The sequence below is a fragment of the Lepidothrix coronata genome, unplaced genomic scaffold (genome assembly GCF_001604755.1).
Source record: "Lepidothrix coronata isolate B3197 unplaced genomic scaffold, Lepidothrix_coronata-1.0 Scaffold15, whole genome shotgun sequence".
NCBI classification, from domain to species: Eukaryota; Metazoa; Chordata; class Aves; order Passeriformes; family Pipridae; genus Lepidothrix; species Lepidothrix coronata.
The window spans coordinates 1,739,535-1,760,565 of NW_016690195.1; the positions used below are offsets into that span (position 1 = coordinate 1,739,535).

The following is a 21,031-nucleotide window of genomic DNA, read 5'->3' on the forward strand; positions in this document are numbered from 1 at the left end:
CACTGAAAAAAATCCTGCTCATGATTCCAATTAAATATTCAACATGCATCCTTGTTGACAGTGTTTGTTTCAAATGATTTTACCACCAGATGGCCCTTCAGAATACACTGATGAAGGCCACCTGACTAAAGAATGCAATCAGTGTCTAAGGAAGTTTAAAAGTGACTATATATTAGCAGTAGGACTAAACCAGAGGCAGAATTACCAAGATTTAAACCTTGGTTGGTTTAAACCAGGTGAATTTATAATTTCATTATTTATCTTGTTTGACTTCATAGAACATCATCTGGGAATTTTCAACATACTAAAAAAAAAAAAAAAAAAAAAAAAAAAAAAAAACAAACCAAAAAAAACTAACTGGAAGTTGGCAGTTTGGGAGTGACAAAGTTTTTTTTTTCCTTTTTCTCTAATTTTTTAGAAGAGATGGAGCTCTGGGCTTTTTATGTAATTGTGTTATGCAGAAACCACAGAGTTGCAGATTGTCACAAAACAGAATATAGTATTAATAGTGTTAAGTACAAGTCTTTTATTCAGTGTTGCTGCTTCACACAAACAGGCTGAGAAAACCCAGCTGGCCAGGATAATTAGAGCCACAGATTATCACGTAATGATCACAATATGAAAACATTCCAAAAGAATGAAAAAGCTATCATTCTAGATTAGTCTGAAGTAATTTTAGAAGAAGCAGAGAACTCTATGTAAAAAATTTGCATCAAGAAAGGTGGAGAAACTCTTTATTGAGTTGTCACATGAGCTTGTGCAGTTTAGTGAGTGCAGTTATTAGTAACTATAGCACAGTTGAAATCAAGACTTTTTCCTGGTGTTGCGAGTAAGGGAGAACACAGAGCTGTACGTCACTGCGATATATATATATATATGTGTGTGTGTGTGTGCATATAAATGTATTTTCCCCCATGACTAGTTATCTTCCCCCTCTCACCAACTTCAAAATACAAAAGGATGTGCAGAAGCTGTCTCTGTTTCTTACATTAAGATGCAAGCTATGAGAGAGAAACAGCCTCTCCATTTTCTCACTCACTGTACCACCACAAGTATGTAAGCAGTAGATAGAGACAGCCCCAAGTTAAGCAGTTCAAGATGTGACAGCATCAACATAACAGTGGAATCAGGGAAGACTTGGAGTTTAATACAAGAACTTTGTCTCCTCTCCATGGTTTCATGAGGAGAGCAAAGGCCTGGCATCACCACTCTGTCTCCTATATCATACGAGTTAAATAAATTACCCAAAAGCTACTCAGGAGCTCCTATCCTGCCCTTACCCCCAGCCCTCAATTCCCCTATTTCTTCACATTTTTATTACCCAGAGTTCTCTTGAGTGCAATTTGTATCCTTTTTCTTCAGAAATCCCTTTTGATTTGAAAAAAAAAGGAAGAACCTCCCAACAGAAGCACAACATCCCACTGAAACAATCTCACTTACTCCTGCACTAACACAGAGTAGCTTACTACCTACAAATGCAGCTTACCACCTACAAATGCAGCTTACCATCATTTGGGTGGTGCACACTCAAACACACCAGCTGCCTTCATGGCTTCAAAGTCCTTCATGGCATCATAGTTTTTATAGAACTCTGCATAAGCTCGTTTCCTGGGTTCAGCGATTCCAAACTGGAAAGTAGCACATGGAAAATTAAAGCTTGCAAAGCTTTATTAACAGAATTTTTTTTTTTGTTAGTGCTATGATTTCTATCAGTGGATATTAGTCTAAAAGGCCTTTAGCTGAAATTATTAAATATTACTTTTTTCCTGTTAAAATCCAGAGTTCAGGCTACCTGACCATTGGTCAGGAAAACAAATGTCTGAAGTAAAATCTTAAAAAGAAGGTACGTTACAAAGCAGCACATCGCATATTTAAGATCCAAACCTGCTCCATTTATACTGATACTCACGTGTTCAACACCATCCCTGCTAACAGTTTTATACATAAACCATGTCATTATTGCAAATTTTATGCCTGTGGGCAGCTGCAAAACTGTAACTCCAGATAAAATGGCATCCTAAACTGAAATTTGACTACATTTGACTTACATCGCAAGTCAATTTCAGAAGCCTGGTAAAATTTTACAAGACTGACTCCTTGGATATTAATTCACCTGAAGCACAGGAGTATGCTCAAAAATCCCCCAAAAACGTGAAGAGAAGTCCAAGGTGGGTTTGTACAACAGTATCTAACGAGTAACAAAGTAAATCCCTACTGAGATCCGAGTTACTTGTTCTAAGTGTGGTCTCCCACCTTACCAGGGTATTAAAGTGGGGGTGCCAAATAAGGGATACAGCCAGAGAATATTAAAAAATTTATATTGTTAACTCTGACCACAAACAAGCTTGTCTACCTCTTAACAGATTTACTGAGTACATGCTGAGCTTTAACTGTGCGAGTTTATTGTTTCTGATAAACATTTGTTGCTCTGAGAAGTTTAAAGTTTTGTGAATTACCTGAAATTACCTTCATTTCTAGTCACTTTGTACAGCTTTCTGCTGCAAATAGTATATGTGTGAGTTCAATGGGCAAATCAAGATCCTGTTCTTCCCCAGGAATTCACACTGTGTTGTTTGCTTCGTGTATGAGATCCCAGAATTATTTAGTTAAAAGCACTCAAGAACAACTACTGCTCTTATTTTTATCAGAAGACCAACCTCTGTGTTTTTCTGGAAATGTAATGGTCCATTTCCACATGATACTTCAAAAGAAAAGACAGAAGGACCACACCACCCCTTCCCACACTGATCTCTTTAGTGTGAAGGATGGGTTTTCCAAATTGCTTAAGAGCTAGTTTTCTGAAATCAGCCAAGAGATAAAATAAGGCTTTGACAACTCTGAGTCTAGGATAATGTGACAGCGAGACACACAAACTATCCAGAGTTCATGTGCATCAACTGTGTGAATGACCAAGAGTAGTATGGGATTGAGAGACTCCAGGCTAAGTTGTCACAAATTGCGTGATCTTGACCACACAGCTTAAAGCAACAGGTTATTCATATTATTTCTTCAAATGAAGATTAGCAGGATTTATTTATTTTTGGAAACATGCTTACAAAAATACATTACTAAACCTTTCTGATGAACAGCTCAACTGAATCTCAACAGAAAAATATTATGAATTCTTAAAACACTCCAATGAGCACAGTTTGTAACTGAATGACTACAGAGCCCACCTTGTATAAAGCTGCACATCCTATTGACACAAAAAACGCCCCAAAAAGGTGAAACTTCATCCTTCTGGCCAATAGGCGCCGCATCTGTGGCTTGGGCAACAGTGCAGACGACATGGTGACTTTATTTCCTAAAAGATGAAAAGTAAAAGAAAAAAGGAGATAAAGAGAGTTGCAGGAGAAGCAGCTCTACTGAAACAATTTTCTAGATCTAGATCGTGCTTTTTGTATGGTGTAATCATCATCTTCACAAGATAAGCAACAGTGCTCCCGTGTATTTGACCTTCCAATGACAATATTTAAGGGACAACATTCAAGGGCAACCTATTTATGACATGAATCTAAATCAGTTTTTACACTCCTTGCATCCACTATTTGTGGAATCAAGACTGGCCTTCGCTGCTCACACTAAATCCCCCCTCCCTGCAAGGTCTTCCCTTCCAGGCCTGCTGTTCCGGAATTCAGGTCAGAAGACACTCTAAGCGGTCCTGGAGCCGGGCTGGGCCCAGCCCCGCGCCGCTCCCCGCTCCGGGGGCACCCCGGCCCCGCTCTGCCGCCGCCGCAGGGCCCAGCCCCGCCGCCCTCAGGGACGCGCAGAGGTCACGGCGCTGCCGCGGGGCCGCGACCAAGGGGGGAGCGGCGGCTGGCACTCTCGGGATGAGGGGGCCGAGGGAAGGCAGAGGGAGCCCGGGGGGGAGGGAGGGAGCCCGGGGGCCCGGCGGGCGGGCGGGCGGCGCGGCCTCACCTCCGCTCCCACCGAGGTCCTGACGCCGCCGCCCGCGCTCCCGCTGCGCCCGCGCCACTCCGCATGCGCGGGGCGCCGGCCTACGGCGGGCGGCGCGGGCCAAACACGGCCGTGCGGAGCGCCCGGACCCGCGCAGGGACAAATCAGGGTCGCGGAATCATATGGGTTGGGAAAGACCTCTGGGATCGTGGAGTCCAACCTGTGACCGAACATCACCGTGTCAACCACATAATGAGTGCCACATCCAGTCTTTCCTTAAACACCGCCAGGGACGGTGGCTCCACTACCTCCCTGGACAGTCCACTCCAATGTCTAATCACCCTTTTGTAAAGAAATTCCTCCTAATGTGCAACCTAAACCGCCCCTGGTGCAGCTTAAGATTGTACCCCCTTGTCCTGTCACTTGTTGCCTGGGAGAAGAGCTCGACCTCCACCCGGAAACAACCTCCTTTCAGGGAGTTGTAGAGAGCGATAAGGTCTGCTCTGAGCCTCCTCCTCTCCAGGCTGAGCAACCCCAGCTCCCTCAGCCACTTCTCATCAAACTTGTGCTCCAGACCCTTCACCAGCTCTGTTGCCTTTCTCTGGACTCATTCCAGCACCTCAATGTCCTTCCTGTAGTGAGGAGCCCAAAACTGGACATGGCACTCGAGGTGTGGCCTCACCAGGGCCCCTGTACAGGGGGACAACCACTGCCCTGGTCCTGCTGGCCACACTGTTCCTGATACAGGCCAGGATGTCATGGGCCTTCTTGGCCACCTGGACACACTGCTGGCTCATGTTCAGGTCCCTTTTTATGTCTTGAAGGTCCCTTCCAACCCAAACCCTTCTGTGATTCTGATTCCATTAAGAGCCATGGGAGAAGACTGTGCTGGCCCTCTTGAAGGATGCCCAGGGTGACACTGGGATGCCAAGGGGCTCAAGTCTTTAATATAGAGTTTGCCAGGACTTATCGGCCAAGCCTAGAAACAAATTAAGCCATTTGTAATCCTTTCTAGATATCCCTTAGCCAGTTTTTGTACCTTTCTTGGAAATGAGGCACATGTGCTTTGCCCATGATTTCCACATAATCACCACCTGCATGTGGAATTGTCATTTTTATTCCTGGGGAATCTTTGTGGGATTTACACTAAATGCTATGGAATCCTGCCTTGAAAAAACAAGTCCCTCTTGTGCAATGAGGTATTTGTTCAAGCCTTTCACTCCTTTGCCAAAGGCAGCAGATCCCGACATAAAATGACAGAAGAGATGGGCCCTTAAAACTGAAGAGAAGTTGCTTTACCTATGATGGAATTAAGAGGAAAGTGTCAGTAGAAAATTGCAGAGGGAACTCGTACAGCTGTGGCTACAAGCTGGGAGAATGGTCTTTGCAAGAGTGGTTTGGATAGACGCAATTTGGACAACATTCCTCAAACTGAAGAAAAGTTTGTTACAATAGTTGAGGCCAAAATGAAAAATGTCTCTCCAAGAGTTTTCCCCATGTGGATTAACACAAAAACCCAAATGTTAATGATGTAATGCAGAAAGAATAGCAAGATATGTCACCAAGGGCAAATTGTGCTGAAAAATTTGGTGGCCTTCTACAACAGGGTGACAGTGTTGGTGGATGAGGGAAGAGTAACTGACATCATCTACCTGGACTTGTGCAAAGCATTTGACACTGTCCTGCACAACATCCTTGTCTCTAAACTAGAGAGACATGGATTTGATTGATGGACAACTCAGTGGATAAGGACTAAAGCAATTGGCTGGACGGTTGCACTCAAAGAGTTGTGGTCAACGGCTTGATATTCAAGTGTAGACCACTTGAATGGTCTACATTCAAGTGAAGAGAGGCCTTCCTCGGGGGTCAGTACTGGGACCAGCACTGTCTAACATCTTTAGTAGCAACATGGACAAAGGGAGAATGGAATTAAACTGAAAGAGGGCAGGTTTAGATTAGATATGAGAAAGAAATTCTTTACTGAACTTGACCTCAAGAAAAAGAGGATACAAAATTAATTGGAATAAAAGCATAGCAGGTTTTGTGGCTACTCTCATCACAGATTATATATGAGTAACTTTCCTATAAACATCAGTCTTGTGGAGGCAGGGTAGTTTGGTGGATGGAACTAGGTCTGCAAATAAAAAAAAATTTGATTGCTGTTTTCAATAGCTTACTTCATGGCTGGCCAGGTCCTTGAATTCTTTTCTGTGTGACCAGTTTTCCCATGTGCCTGAGATACTGCTGGCTAGGCATCTTTGTGTTATAGTTAAGATGCTAAATGAAGTGCTAATTATTATCATTCTTTGATGTCATTACTGTGGAATATACAGCCAACTCCTTATTGTTCTGTGTAAAGGGACTGTGCAAGTAGGAGATAAAAAAGGGATTGAGGATACACTGGAGGAAGAGCAATGGAAGGAAGGCAGAGATAATCAGCTCCATTAAGTCAGTGCACAGAGTTGCTTCCTGTGACTCAGTTTCTGAATGGATTATAAGGCTGAATGTGGTTTTGGACCTGTCTGGACCCTCTGCATCCAAATGCATGAAAGCAAATAAACCTTCTGAAAACACAAAGGCATATAATACAGAGACAACAGCAGTTGTTTCCTTCCCAGTCCACCCAGTCTCTGAGGTCTCTGGCACCTAGTCCAGCTGTCTTTGGGACAATTTTTGGGACAAAATTGGGAAAATTTTGGACTGTTTGCTCAAAAGGAGCCACAGTTATCAAAGTAGAATCTTCAGTCCTCTTTTCCTCTCTGAAATACCAAAGTGCTAGCAACAGTTTACGCTTCTCCATGGGGTTCTTGAAAGGGATCACCTTTTGAGGAGTAAAGGAAGGCATTTAATGCTAAATAATTTCTTGCTTGTGCTCCACTGAAATTTGAAATAAAATTTACCTCTGACTTTAGTGAGAGCAAATTTAGGCAGTGAATCTTTGTCTCTTCCACAAAGAGTGACAACTGTGATACTTAGGACTGTACTTTCTGTGGTGTGGACTGACGCCAACTAGGAACAGGACTGTGACAATCAAGTGATTTTGCATATGCCACAAAAAGTCTTCAGATAGTCATAATCTGGATCAAATTAGAACAAAAAATCTACTGGAGAAAGATCACATGGGACATCAGCAATCCCCTGAGCCAGCTGCATTCCCAAATAGTTTAGTTTAATATAAAATACACCTCTCTATCACAAAAGAAAAAGAAATTAAACAATGCTATGTGCCACATATGAAAATGCATATATCTGGGCTCCTCCTCCCCTTTGTGTGCCAGAAATTAACTAATCAAATACTCTCTTGGTACAGCTGTGTCTACCTAAACCAATGGTGCTGTGGAAAAAACAAAGATACTGTGGCACAGGAAGTTTTTTGACACAATTGGAATGGCAGCTGCACAAAAAAATGAGGGTGAATCAATAATTCCAAAATGGAAAAAGTCAAAATTAGTAGGGGGAAGGAAAATATTTTTGTACTTCCAAAAGAGCATTATAAACAAAGGAGAGGAAAAAAAACCGTTCAAATCACAATAAATGGAGCAGACAGGGATTTCACAAGCCTTTGTTGATTGTATGCATGTTTCTCAAATAGAAAAATCTCAAAAAAAAGTGATTTCTTAAGTTTTGCTCCACTTGTAAATAGACAGATTTTGGTATATTCAATACACATGAAATAGTGATATAATTATGTCAATGATCCTGTGTTTGGTACCATCATGAGTTATACTGTTAAAAAAATAGCTATTTCCCAAGTTCCCAGCATGGCTGTATTCAGGCCCAAGAACCAGAAAACACACCAGGTTCTACAGATGAGACATTAACACTGATGTGACACTTTCCCCCCACTTTTTCTGGAGTATTTTTCTGCATTAATTGTTCTCACTCTGTCCTCCAGGTTCAGAGGGACTATCTGAAATAAATACACTGCTTATTTTAGCAACAGGAAACCCTTGGTTAGATAAACTCAGTTTTTAAACAAATAGAACTTCCTATATGTGTCATTCTCACCTAGAAGCTGAACTTAGACAAGTGTGACTTCATCATTCATTGCCATAAACATTCTACATTATCATCTGTTTTCTTAGACAAGACCAAAACCACACCCACAAGAAACACCTCCTTCCAGTTCCTGTTCCTTGCTCAAAGCCCTTTAAATGATGCCAAGAGTCTTCTGTCTTTTGTGGTTTAAAATTTTATGTAGCCTGTCTGCAATAGAAATTAATTCATCAAAGAGAACATTTTTATCCCGTTCCTTTACTGCTCTGTATTTGAGTAGAGGTGCCTTACTCTGAAAAAATATTTTCATTCCTCATCCTTGTTTTTCCAGGAACATGTGGAGTTAAACCATCTTTACAGGCAAATACTACACACAAGCACCTGGTACATTTACTAGTGCTCCCTCTTTGATCATGGATGCATTACAGTAAGTCTGAGCAGAAGATTCATGTGTACCCTTCAGTAATCCAAAGCCATTGAAACGAGGAGTGTTCCTCATACTTTAATAGGGTTTAGGCCAGACCCTTTGTTAGCTTCTGTTTTTCCTAGATGTGACCAGTGATCAACAGACCTCCAGGAAAGCAGAAAGTGGCCAACTGCTGCTGTTCACACAGCTATAATTTTGTTCAAGGAAAAAATTCTCACAGAAAATAATAGAACAACTTCCCCATGGGTGTAAGACAGTGGCTGTAAAGTGGGAAAGTCTCTTTCAAATAGAAGATTGGACTCTTTCCCCACAGGGCACTACATTTGCCCCGTCCTTAGTTAGGTTCAACATACTTGCTCTGGGCAGCTCTTGGCTCACTGTGCTTCTCTCAGAGGAGAGAGCTGCAGAGAGAGGAGAAGGGTCTTGCTCAGGTTGGAGACTGCACCCTGAGAGAGTGATACCTAAAAATTTACAACTGTAGGATTTAACCTAGAGATATCTTTGCCATTTATTTGATTTACCTAGTACAATACAGAGCTCATTCTGACAAAAAAAGATTGGCTCAGGTTATGTATAAAGTATCACTTTGCAATTGGTTTCTGTGACAAGTTTTTAGACTTTTTCTCATAGATTTCTGAACATCTCATTTTAGTCTGTTTTAATTCACACTGAGGTGATGACACTGTAAGCCTTACGAGATGCTGGCAAGTTTTCATTGCTGTGTCTGAAATTAGAGTCTAGAAGGAATGAGGGGTGTCTCAGATTTGTTGTACCTTGTCTCATCATAGTTCAGTCACGTCGACCGAATCATGTCCATTTATGAAAAGAGAATTAATGAACACAATAAAAACCCAAAATAAAACAATTAACCCAGAGATGATGTATTTCTTGACCTCTTTATGATCTGGTGAAAAAATTGTGAGCCTGAAAGCTTGTTCATTGTTTCCAATTACATTACCTGGTCTAATAAGAGATTCTTCCTAAAAAAAAATGCCATTTCTTTTGTTTATTTCTTTATTGGAATAATCTATTGACTTAGGATTGCTATGTTTTGTAAGGGCTCCATAGCTTTTATTTGATATTTGATGGTACTGCAAATATAATAGATTTTCTTTACAATCATAACCTTGGCAACATTTTAAGTCCTAGAATTCAGGCAGTCTCTGACTACAAAATCCCCAGTGGAGCTAAAATCCATGTCAGATTGTGGTCCCAGGTTTGAAAGGTGAGGCACAGTCAAAGGTGTGAGGCTTCCAGAAGTAGACAAATCATCTGTTCATGTTTTTTTTTAACAAACTTGTTATTGGCATAAACTTTTAAAAATATGTGTACTTAAATGAGCCTATTTTAACTTTAATGTTTTGTTTGAAATAATCTAATTAGGAAATTGTGGGTCTCAGGTTTCTACAGAATTGAAATTTTTGAGCTTCATGATTAACAAAACTGGCAATAGATAACAGCATAAGCAACCTTACTTAAATATATTTTGGTTAAATGAGTTCAGGATACATTTTTCTGAGACAAATTTGGCCATATTCAATATGGCATTACATGTAAACGTCTGGAAAAATTGCAGTGTTTTTCCAAGCAGGAGGCATGAGATTACTATAATCCATAGCCTCCACCACAGTATTAATTAGCATGGCTCACTAACCAGGGACGTAATATTTGCAAATGAAACTCTAGAAGGGCATCAGTAAGGAACAGAATGTTGAAGCCAAATGGAAAACATGAACCAATAAAAAGGCTGAACTAGCTAGAAGTGCAAGCTAAGCCTTTGAAGTTAGTTCAAGTACTGCATGCTTTAATTTTGGTGTAATCTTATGATGGAGGTACAAACAAGAACTCAGAAACAGATTTTGTAACATTTGGCCCAATTGTAGATGAATCAGTTTGTTGATGGTTACCAACAATTGCACAGCCAGAGAAGCTGTGGTCTTTGTTAAATTAGATTGAATAATTGGCTTCAGTGGGAGTTTCGGGTGCAGAGCAAATGAAGTGTCACGGCCCTTGACTCTTGTAAGATTCCTTAGCAGAGGCTAAGCTTTTGCGTTCAGAACAACCTGAATAAGGATTCAGAGAAAATAAGTCCCTCAAGAGTTGATCTACTGACTCCCCTGCCCCAATATGGGTCCGAAAATACTTAGTCATTCCTGGCAGATGTGCATAACTTATCTGTTTTTAGAGCCCCTCTGATGACAGTAAAGACACCAAAAGCTCTCTGGGCAGTTTGTTTCCAAACAGAACTATTGTCTTGTAATACAATCTTCCATTAGTACTACATTACCCTGACAAGCCCAACCAAAACTAGGTATTTCTGTGGTTTGATTTTGTTTTGTTATGCTATTTTTTTAATATACTTTTGTGTGGAACTGCAGTGACAAAGCCATCCTTTCCTGGTGTTTCACTCAAAAAAAAAAAAAAAAAATCACTGCTTTTGTCCTTTGGACAGCTTTCTGAAGGCCTACTACTGCCAGGTGCTGAGCACCTCCGGAGACATGAATTAAGAGAACGAGTTTCAATACATTCAGCAAATTACAGAGATCAGGCAGCCAGAAGTTAAGATGATCTTTGAACTGGAAGGTCATAAATGAAAAATGAACATAATCATACACACTCTCCTTTTTTAGATCAAGTATTCACTTCGTTAGCTTGAAAATAGTAAATCATTTATTGTAGTCTTTAGTGAATGGCCCAACACATGCTGTAAATTACTTTCTCATTTGTGAGAAAAAACACAGGGAAAGTTAATATTTTTTCTTGAATATGCTTTCTAGAAGAAAAAGAACTCCCCCAAAACACATTTATTTCTCTTTCCAGCATCTGTGTAGCCCTCTGGAAAGAGTCATGCTCCTCAACAAAGCAAGTGTAATGGCTCTGTCTTCTCAAATGCAAGTGAGTACAAACCCAAACATTTTAATGAAACAAAGACCTTCATTTAAAAAAAATACACAGAAGAAAATGGTTGGAATATCGTATAAGGAAAAAGATGATACACATCAAACTTAAGCCCTTTGTGATTATGACAATAAAGAAGTTTACCAAACAAGGTAATTTTACACATATGTTGTATTGTGTATTGTGTGTGTATATATACGTCTACATGCCTGTACACACTTATGCACACACAAAACTGTAAAGGTGTAAATTATTCTAGAGATGTGACAGATTCAATTCCCAAAGTACTGTTTTCAGGAATGAGTGGTATCCAAGCCAATCAGGGTCTGGGGTTTACAAACCCAGTGCTGATCATTTGGGGCTCGCAGCTGGGATAAAATTCATTGAACTGCCTACAGGTGAAAACTACTAAGAATGCTGTAAGCTTGTTGAATGCATTTACTGAACCATAGGCACCACAGCCTTTTGCAATGAATATTTCCAAGGAAATCTCTGTATTAACTGACTTTGTCAGATGAGGAGTATTGCATAAGCTATTGTGTGCCTGTGAATTCCTTGAGTGTGATGCTGTGTGGTTTTTTTGCTTGCCTTGTCATTTGTTTCATTTAGCTTTCTCATTAATAGCACAATTGCCTTGCTTTGTTCAAAAATCCTATTCTGAGAAGCAAGTATTACTTTCTTCTTTAACTTCTTGCCAACAAAAGATTTTCAAACACATGTGGTACAGAGGAATCATACAAGATTGTTTAGAGCAAAATGAAATATCTAAAATCAAAAGCACAAATCCACTTACTACATTTCCATTTTTCCTTTGATATAAAATCAAATCTTAACGTGAGAAATGCACACAGTTCATCAGCATGCTATGAGCAAATACATAATTAACATGTGGAATAAGCAATGCTGTTGTCAACGCTTTCACATATGTTACCACGAAACTAAAATATTTTAATTAGTAGAGAAATAGAGGAAAATCCGAGTAAATGCAGCTTGTGCTTGACATATAAATTAGCTTGGCTCAATGAGTATTAAAAACAAGAGAATCTCATGTCTACCTTGACTACCCTTTACCATACTAGGACAGCTTAGTCGTCCTGCATGATTCAAATCTGCTTCAGTGCTCTGATAAATTATTACTTGGCAGAAAAGTCTCCATTGTGGGCATTGCACAAATGCTTTACTAAATCACTGGTAGAAATCAAAATGTGTGAGTTCATTAGCAGGTAGGCAGAAAGTGTAGACTTTGGTGTTTTGTATTAATCCAATGTGCTGGACTAACAGAACCTTATTTGAAGACTATGTTATAAGAGGAAAAATAAAAAAACTATATAGCTATACCATGTGGCTTCTGATTTGGGAACTACAATTTAGCCTATTAGACGTGGACCTGTTCCAAAAGTGCACATTCAAACAATCATGCATGAAGGAGTTAGAAACACAGATGTGAATTATAACTCTCTGAAATCCTGGGAATGCTCCAAATCAGGCCATTAGAGGTAGGTTTGAACTGTAACTACACATTCGGATCTAAAATTTTTGTTCAAACCTGTCTTTCCATAACATTTTTACAGCAACTACTGAATATATTAAAACCAACAGTGTTCCATAAGCTTAAGAAAAAATACCAGTTAACCCCATCTTAGCTGTATGATTCTCATGATTCTCAATGGCTGGCTAAAAAACATTTCTGGTAACAAAAATCATCAGTTGAATGTAGTGGGACAGTTTAAATAGGTCAAATTCAAGCTGGATTACAGCTCCATTGGCCAAATACAGATTTACAGTGATCACTTTGGCCCAGTATTTAACATTAGAAACATAAATAATTTAAGGATTTTCTTTTCCAAGTTTGGGACAGAACTTTGAAACATCTGGTCTCTTTTCAGTACCTTTTACACACACAGGCCAAAGTCAACATTTTTGACTGGATCAATAGTGTTGGGTGGGACTGAGGTGGGCCATTTCACAAGCATGCAAGTGATAGAAAATGTCCCCCATAACACTGGATAAGGCATCGAAGGAGCAATGAAGGGACACCTGCCATTTTTCAGTGCTCTCAACAGCAGGAAACTGAGGGTCCCAAATCTATGGAAATACTCAGTTCATTGATACTTTTATCTGTAAATCATTAATGTACGTTTCTCTTTTTTTTGAAGTCAAACATATTTGCAAGTGAGTCACAATGATTCTTCTCATGTAAAAGATGTAGAAGGTGTGGCCCAAACCAGTCTGGCCTTGGCCACCAGTTACTGTATAATAAGAGAATCAGTAACAGAAATTGGGTCTGCTGAATCAGGTCTACTACTGTATCTGCACGGCACCACTCTGTCCATTGCTGATCTCAATGTCTGATGATTAAAAACTAGACTTCCACACCTTGAAGGAGACAAATGAACCCACAGCTCATCATCTAAGACCATTCCCCATTAATAGTACTTAAGAAACAGCCAATCAAAAGGGATCATGAGGAGTACAGACACAATGGCAGTACAGACACAAATGAAAAAGCATTTTGCCCTTTTTAAATGGCCTGGTAATGACCACTACCATTCTTGCAAACTGTTGTAAGTGTGCATCTTAATAACATAATGCAGCACTAGGTATTTTCAGGAATTTGTCTCACAGTCTAACATTTTGTGTCATGCAGTAGCAGGAGAGATGTCAAAACAAAATGTATAAAGCCCCTTTTGAAGTGCATAATCGCAGTTTGTGTTGATATCAAAAGTATTTGAATGAGCAACTTCAGAACTGCACTCTCAAAGATTATTAAATGTTTTAATAAATATGCCATATCTGATGGGAGAAAAGTGAAATACACAGTACTTAATATAAGTACTTACAAATCTAAAAGATGGCTTAAAAAAATTCCAAAATAGTCCTCATATGTTGCATTATTTGGGAGTAAACCACAAAAGCAAGGCTGAATGAGTATGACTGGGTTGTGTATTTTGAATGACACTAAAGCATAAATCTACCCAGAAGAGTTTTCTGTGTTTACAGGTTTCTGAAAAAGATGATTGGTTTTATTGTCTGGAGCAGTAAACTCCACATAGACTTCTGAAAGTTTCAAAGTATACATACTTCAAATAAACAAGGAATAAATTTTAGTTGTTTAAAGGGAGAGGTGCTAGGGTTGTTGAGAAAAACTTTTCAAGCCGTTTAAAACTGCTGAGCTCATAGAGGTGGTAGATCAGCAATCTGAGGGAGAATAGATGTGAAGAACAAGACAAAAGCAATAGCAAGGCAAGTTTTCTGAAGTGATACAGAGTCATCATTTAGAGTCATAACATTTCGTTAGTTCTCAGGCTCTCTGCTGGAATTGGTCCCACGGGATGAGACTAACACCAGTATTCCATTTCAGGTGTATCACCAAGTAGCAGTTCCAAATTATCTGCCATTGCATCAGATTGGATTCAGTAACACTGAAATTAAAGGGTCCCTGTCCCCTAATTTATTCCCTGTCCAATCGCCCAACATTTCTTTAAAATTAACATATAAAATGGAAATAATGATACTACATTACATGTAGTTCTAGCATTACTAATACATGTGATCCTTCTTAACTGCATACCAAAGACATGGCCTGTAAATGGTAGTGCATGTGTGTGTATGTACACATATATATATTTCACTTAACAGGGAGACAGAACTGCAAACTGGATTGAGAGTAAGCTTCAGTTTGCAGAACTTTGAGTGAATAGGGCCAAAACTCTATTCACTCACTGACGTACACTAAGTACTTCTTTTGGGTTTTTTTAAGTTTGATAGGGATGTATGGTATAAATCATAATAACTGTCTGGGACAGTAGTTTTTGCTTGAGGTAAATTTGCTGGTAAATTTTTATTAATAATTTGGCAAGGCTGGAACATATTCATGAGGAGACAAGTATCTGGATAATATTTTTAATTTTTTAAGTAATTGAAGTGTTATTCAATCGTAACTACCAGCATCAGATAAGTAATATCTACACATTATTTAACTGCCTCAAAATGCCTTGAAGGCAAGAATACAGCAAAACAGAAACTGCCTGCCACATTTCAGCTTTTGGTTGCGTGTACTGTACTGACCACAGCAATAGAAGGTTGCCTTCCACATGTTTTTTAGACTGACATACATCAGTGCATTTATGGCATTTCATGAATCTTCTTTGCCTTTCACATTAATGAGTGGTAGGCCACACAGTACCACATGTGCTGTGCTCATTACAAGATGCTGTGTTCCACCCTCCTCAGATGTACTGAGCATTAAAGTTTGCTGCATTTGTGAAATTTGGGAAAACATAAAAAACAGAGACAAGTGTTTAATGTTTTACTCTCTTTTGGCTTCCAACCAAGGTATCTTCCTCAGGTAATGTCAGATGAGCAAACAACCCAAACATGGCATGTATGAAGCAAACTCTGAACTGTGGGAAAGCAGAAACTGAACCAGTGATCTCCCTTGCTCCTTCTGTGAGAATATATGTGCAGGGCAGCTATGTCCATAAAATAAAGTGTCTTCCTTCCCTGCCAGCCTGTCTGAAGCAACACCCAACAGAAATTCCTTACAATTTTTGGTCATTGTGACAAGAGCAAAAGACTGTTAGTTGACGTTAGTTGCCACTCCTCATTGAGGGGGAAAGCACTCTTGAACGGTCCTTAGCAGCATGGTCTAAGAGCTCCAAGTGAAGAACCTTTACTTCTGACAAAGGAGACAGGGCTGCACGGCTTGTTCTTCTTGTCCAAGAGGTTGAACAAGCAGCAGAACACAGTCCCATCCCTAACTCAGGGCTAGTCCTCAGCAACTCAGCAACCTGCCTTTCTTTTACATGCAGGAAAAAGTGGAGCCAACAACTTTGTGGCTGGTGACTGGTGTTTAAAGTGGTATGAAAAATGTGGAGACGTCTATCATCATCCTGCCCCTTGCCTAGCAGTTAATTCTGCCCCTGCCCTCTTTTAATTAATCCCCAATTAATCCGTTGTCCTCAGTCCCAACATCAACTGTGCCTGAAGTCTTTTTAAAACTTTTTAAAAATAGAGAGAGCTACACAAGAGCTATGAGCTCCTGCAACTGTCTGGTGAGTAATGCCTTGGGTGGAATGACATTTTAGAAAAGTTCTCAATCCCATCTATGTCCTGATAGATTTTAAGCCTTTCCTGTGGATCAAAACTCAGAAATGAGGCAGAAGGTGTACTTTGGACCAGGAATTAGACTGAACTGGGAGCAAACCACAACAGTGTTTGACTTTATAATAACTCACAGACCTCAGGAGTTATCCTTGATGAACAGAAGTTGCATGAATTGCACAGTGAGAGTGTAGTGTGCCAAGACACACTGCTTCAGGGTTGTCAGTTCAATGCAGTGTTTTACTTATTCATTAGATCAAGTACTGAAGAACTGGGTTTGATTATAGGATCTTTAAGACTGAGACTACCTAGTAGTGTGTGCCTTGCATACTTCAGTGGAATCTTACTCTGATTTGAGCCTCAAGGTGTCAGTACCACAGTCAGGTTGGTATGGAACACATTGGAAGATGTTTATTTTCTACACTTGATAATTATCCCATGGTTCTTAATAATATTCCAAGTCATCATCTTTGCTCTGGAAATGTAAGAACAAACCTTGCATGAACGTTATATTTATGTCTCCTGGCCACCTCCATTGAATGTCTCTGCATTCCCTTCCTCAGAGAGATTTAAAGTGCCTGAAAAGGTAACAGAATGTCACTGCTGTGTTGTAGCCAGTTGAAATAATCAGAACAGTTCTTCAATAAATGCATCAAAAAGAGAGAGACAAGGTGTGGTGGGACATGCCCTCACCAGCAGCCAGTCTCCCACCCAGCTGCTCATTCACTCATTTCCACCCTCCACCACCGCGCAACCGGACAAAGGGGAAAAACAGGAAAAATAGAAAAGAGAAAGGTTTTGGGTCAAGATGAGGACAGGAAGATAGATTACCAATTACTGTTACAGGCAAAACAAAACCATAAACTGGGGAAATTAATGTATTGCCAATTAGAATAAATCATTTTTGATTCAGGTGGGGAGGGGAAGAAGAAACTAGCATTTACACACTTAGAGAAAACACTTTTTCTCCACCTTTCCCAGGTTCAAGTTCACTCCAAGCACTTCTCCTCCCCTCCTTGCTATCACCACAGGTTGCCCTCAGTCCCTTTGGTGAGGCACTGTGAAGCTCCTTCTTCCTTCTCACTCTTTTCCTCTGCTGCAGCCTGAGTCCTCCACAGACTGAGGGAATATCTGCTCCAACACAGAGTACCTTCTCCTCCTCAACCTCCTCCCCAGCCTCCTCCTCCTCTGGCCTTGGTATTCCCTCTGTTGTTTATCACTCTTTTTATTCCATCCTTCCCTCTCTGGATTTCTTTGCTCTTTCTAAAATGTATTTCCCCAAGTTGCCACCATCTTGGCTGAGGGGAGCAGCCATATCCTATGATAAGTCCGCTGGAGCCAATTGGAACTGGCTGTGCCTGAAACAGGGCAGCCCTGGCCTCTGCTCACAGCCCTCCTCCTGCCAGCACTTTGCCATTTATCCCCAACAGACAAGGTGTGACCTCTAACAAACTGGAGGGAAGCTGCCCGTCAAGAGCAACAGTGGTCCCATGTAGCACAGCTGAGGCAAATGCCCAAAGGGTCATGACGGAAGAAGAGGAAACCACTCAAAGGCAGTAGGAACACTTGAGCTATTATGAGGGACTGAGCAGGGCAGGCAAATTTCCAGCGGCATTAGAGAATGGGCTGCAACTGAAGCTGGTGGGGGAGACCTCTCAAATCACTCAGGACCTTGAATTTCTCATTGCATTAGCCTGTAGCACAGCCTGATGCCTGGCAAGAATGCAGCTCTCAGGTCTGGAACAACAGGATATCTGGGCTGGTCTGCAGCAAGGACTGAAGCTGCCGTGTGGGCCCTCTGGTCACAGGGCCCACCTCGAGGTTTCTCATCCACAGAGCAGGAGCAAAAGCCCTGTGCCAGGACTCCCCACAATGACATGGGGGCCAGAACAGTGGTACAGAAGGCAGAGATATACAAAATATAGTTACACCTGTGAAGCTGGATTACTTTAACTGCAACTAGAGGACATGATAAGAGGGCAGAAAGACAATGTGAGGGAAGACCAAGGAATGCTGCAGTTTTCTCTGAAGTCACATACAGAAAATGCTGCCACAGGAAGATTGTGTTCAGACATTTGGAAATTCAGGAGGACTAGTGAAGGCAGGACACCAATTTGCCTAAAATAGCAGTGCTTAGTACATAATTAGAAGAGAAAGGAGGAGCAGAGAAGGAAGGGAAGCAATAGTCCAAGTTCTATTAATTTTCTTAAGTCCACATAATTTCAGCATAGGCTTAAAAAACAAAACAAAACCTCTGGGATATTATTCCTTCTAGGAATTCAAGCTTTGAAGCAAAATATGTTTTTCTGTCTTTATCAGATCTCTTTGCTGTCCTACTTCTTTCTCTTATTCTAATATTTAATTGGCTTTGGTAGAGATGATCTATTGCTAGTTCTGTGTCAGATTCTTGCCAGTAACTCCATGGGGTCTGAGATTTCTCTAGTTATCTCATGCTCCTAGTTAAAATACCTGAACTGGAAAGCTTAGATAGCCTCGTTTCAGATACTACCATTTTGCAAAAAAATTCCATCAGGTCAACGTCAGGTCCGCTAACCATGGCTGAAATGAAAAATAATCTTGTCTTCACATTGAGGCTGTAGAGCTTCACTTAAACATGACTTGGGGTGAAATAACTTGCTACTAATGAGCATCAGCACTGACAGCAGGAAAACTAGCTTTTAAGAATCTACATTTCAAAGTACACTTGTTGGCAGTCTGGTGCTCACTTCCTGTGTCTTGGGAACATTTGAGAGTTTACGCTTTGTAGAAATGGTAGCTTTCATAGAACTTTCAGGCTTCAGGGAGGACACAGACAAGGAATCTGCACATGGAAAAAATAATTAAAATTATGTGAAACCGAAGGAGTTTAACATTACATAGTGCTATTGCTAGCCCTACTGATAAATGCAGGAATTTAATAAGCAAACAGGTCATAATATCCTTGGGGAAGACCTAAGAGGATATTCATGGCAGAAACCAGGATGAAGCAATGCCTCTCACATCCCCCAAAAACATACTGACAAACTGGTAGAAAGAAGTTTCAGTATCTGCTTGTATGTAAGTTGATGAAGCACAAAAAGCCAGGGAGGTGAAATGTGTGTGTGATTGCCACGACACTGCAAAATGAAGGATGGCTGAATCCCCCTCTTCAGTAGGACCTCTGCAGTAAAGGCAATGCTGATACCTTGCAACTTTTACTGTCCCTTTCTTAGAAAACTTATCACTCACTAGTATGGTGCAGAGAGCAACTCCCCTGTGGACAGCAAAAGAGAGGCAGAGGTTTACGTATGAAACTCAAAAGAAGAGTAAGCAAAGTCCTTATACTGAGAGAATTTCACCTAAGCTATAAGCTTGTCCTAATAAACTACAGGTTAATAACCTGAAAGGAATGATGATGAGGTTTCCTCCAGATCTTCTTCCCTTTTAATGAGTATTCTCTCCTGCTCCAAGGCTTCTATGTACTTGGAATAGGACCAGGAAGCCTGCAAGAACCATTAAACACCATCAGCCTTCAGAACATGTCACTGTAGTTCCTGGCCCATATCAACAGTGAGATAAAAAACTTGTTTATGTTAAAACCCTGTTATTGGATAACCACAATTATTAAGAAGATTCTTTTCATTACAGTATTAGAATCATATGAAAAATAGTATTGCTCCAAATAAGCAAATCTCAAAACACCATGATTTAAGCAAGTTTGATAGATGCAGTGTTTACATTTATTCTCCATCCCTGGTCTGTCTTATTCACTCTCCTTTCATCTTCTAAATCTAAATACAGCAGATCTTTCCCCTCCCAAAATATCTGTCATTTGTGCTATTGAGGACTTGATTTTATCTCCCTGTCACATCCTTTGAGCATGTCCTTTCTTAAATCATTGAAGGTCTCATTAGCGCCTCAGTTCTTTCTGCCTGCCTTCTCTAGCAGAATGCTACTACCACTAGAGGCTAATCAACTGGAGACATCATCCTTTCCTTCTCTAAGGATCAAATGTTCCTCTTTGCATTGCAACAACCACAGTTCAGGTTACATGTAAATATTAGGTCACTCTCCTAAAACAGTTGGGAACTGCATTTTTATTCAACGCAGTTTTTTTCCTTACAGCATGAGAAGTTTGGGGCCAATTTGTCATATCACAACTCAGGAGAACTTCTAGCACCTTCCTATAGCAGAAAGGGTCTCAGAGAAGAAAAAAGAAACTGCCCTTTAAAAGATTATTGTTTGTTCTGTAGTTACTTGCCTCTTCTTGAGGGCTTAAGCGTATGCCATGGATATACTGGCTTGCTCGACTCAATTTAAAAACAAAAAAAAATAAAAAAAAATAGGTATGAGCAAAAGTAAAAAGGTCCATTTAAGGGACAAGGGTGTAAGCTTAACTATGCAATTTGCTTCAGATTTTGGGGGTATTTCAGACTGCCTATTTCTATATTCTGCTCATCACTAACATAATGCCACGAGAAGCATTCTGTAGAATTCAAGCAGTGGCTAAAGTGGGATTTACTCCTGCATCACATAGCATAGCTGGGATTATGTGGTTGCACAGATTCCCCATTATGTTATGGCAGTGCCAACTCAGCCATGAATGATCCCTTCATATGCCCCAGGTAGCATGTCTGTTCTTCCCATTTCTCCAATCAAATGTCTGTTAACTTTTCACTATAGGTTAGATGCATAGTGAGAGTTGTTATGGAAGAAGTCCTAAAGTAGTAT

General features: G+C 40.3%; 2 protein-coding genes across 6 annotated transcripts in view; both read right to left on the reverse strand.

Annotated features, from left to right (window-relative positions):
- LOC108493233 (cytochrome c oxidase subunit 6C) overlaps positions 1 to 4,001 on the reverse strand; it is a 7,614-nt gene extending 3,613 nt beyond the window's left edge. Inside the window, exons 1-3 of the mRNA XM_017806403.1 lie at positions 3,919 to 4,001; positions 3,177 to 3,304; positions 1,507 to 1,628 (exon numbers count right to left, since the gene is read on the reverse strand). Of these exons, the coding sequence (XP_017661892.1) occupies positions 1,509 to 1,628; positions 3,177 to 3,290 (234 nt within the window). The 5' untranslated portion in view covers positions 3,291 to 3,304; positions 3,919 to 4,001 and the 3' untranslated portion in view covers positions 1,507 to 1,508. The remainder of the gene's footprint in view (positions 1 to 1,506; positions 1,629 to 3,176; positions 3,305 to 3,918) is intronic.
- A 5,440-nt stretch (positions 4,002 to 9,441) lies between these two features.
- Positions 9,442 to 21,031, reverse strand: part of RGS22 (regulator of G-protein signaling 22) — a 70,078-nt gene continuing 58,488 nt past the window's right edge. For 4 of the 5 annotated variants that reach the window (XM_017806541.1, XM_017806540.1, XM_017806538.1 and 1 more), the window contains 3 exons: positions 19,701 to 19,803; positions 19,048 to 19,142; positions 9,442 to 16,899 (listed from right to left, as the gene is read on the reverse strand). In XM_017806541.1, the coding sequence (XP_017662030.1) occupies positions 16,891 to 16,899; positions 19,048 to 19,142; positions 19,701 to 19,803 (207 nt within the window). In that variant the 3' untranslated portion in view covers positions 9,442 to 16,890. The remainder of the gene's footprint in view (positions 16,900 to 19,047; positions 19,143 to 19,700; positions 19,804 to 21,031) is intronic. The other variant, XM_017806539.1, reaches the window with a different exon arrangement.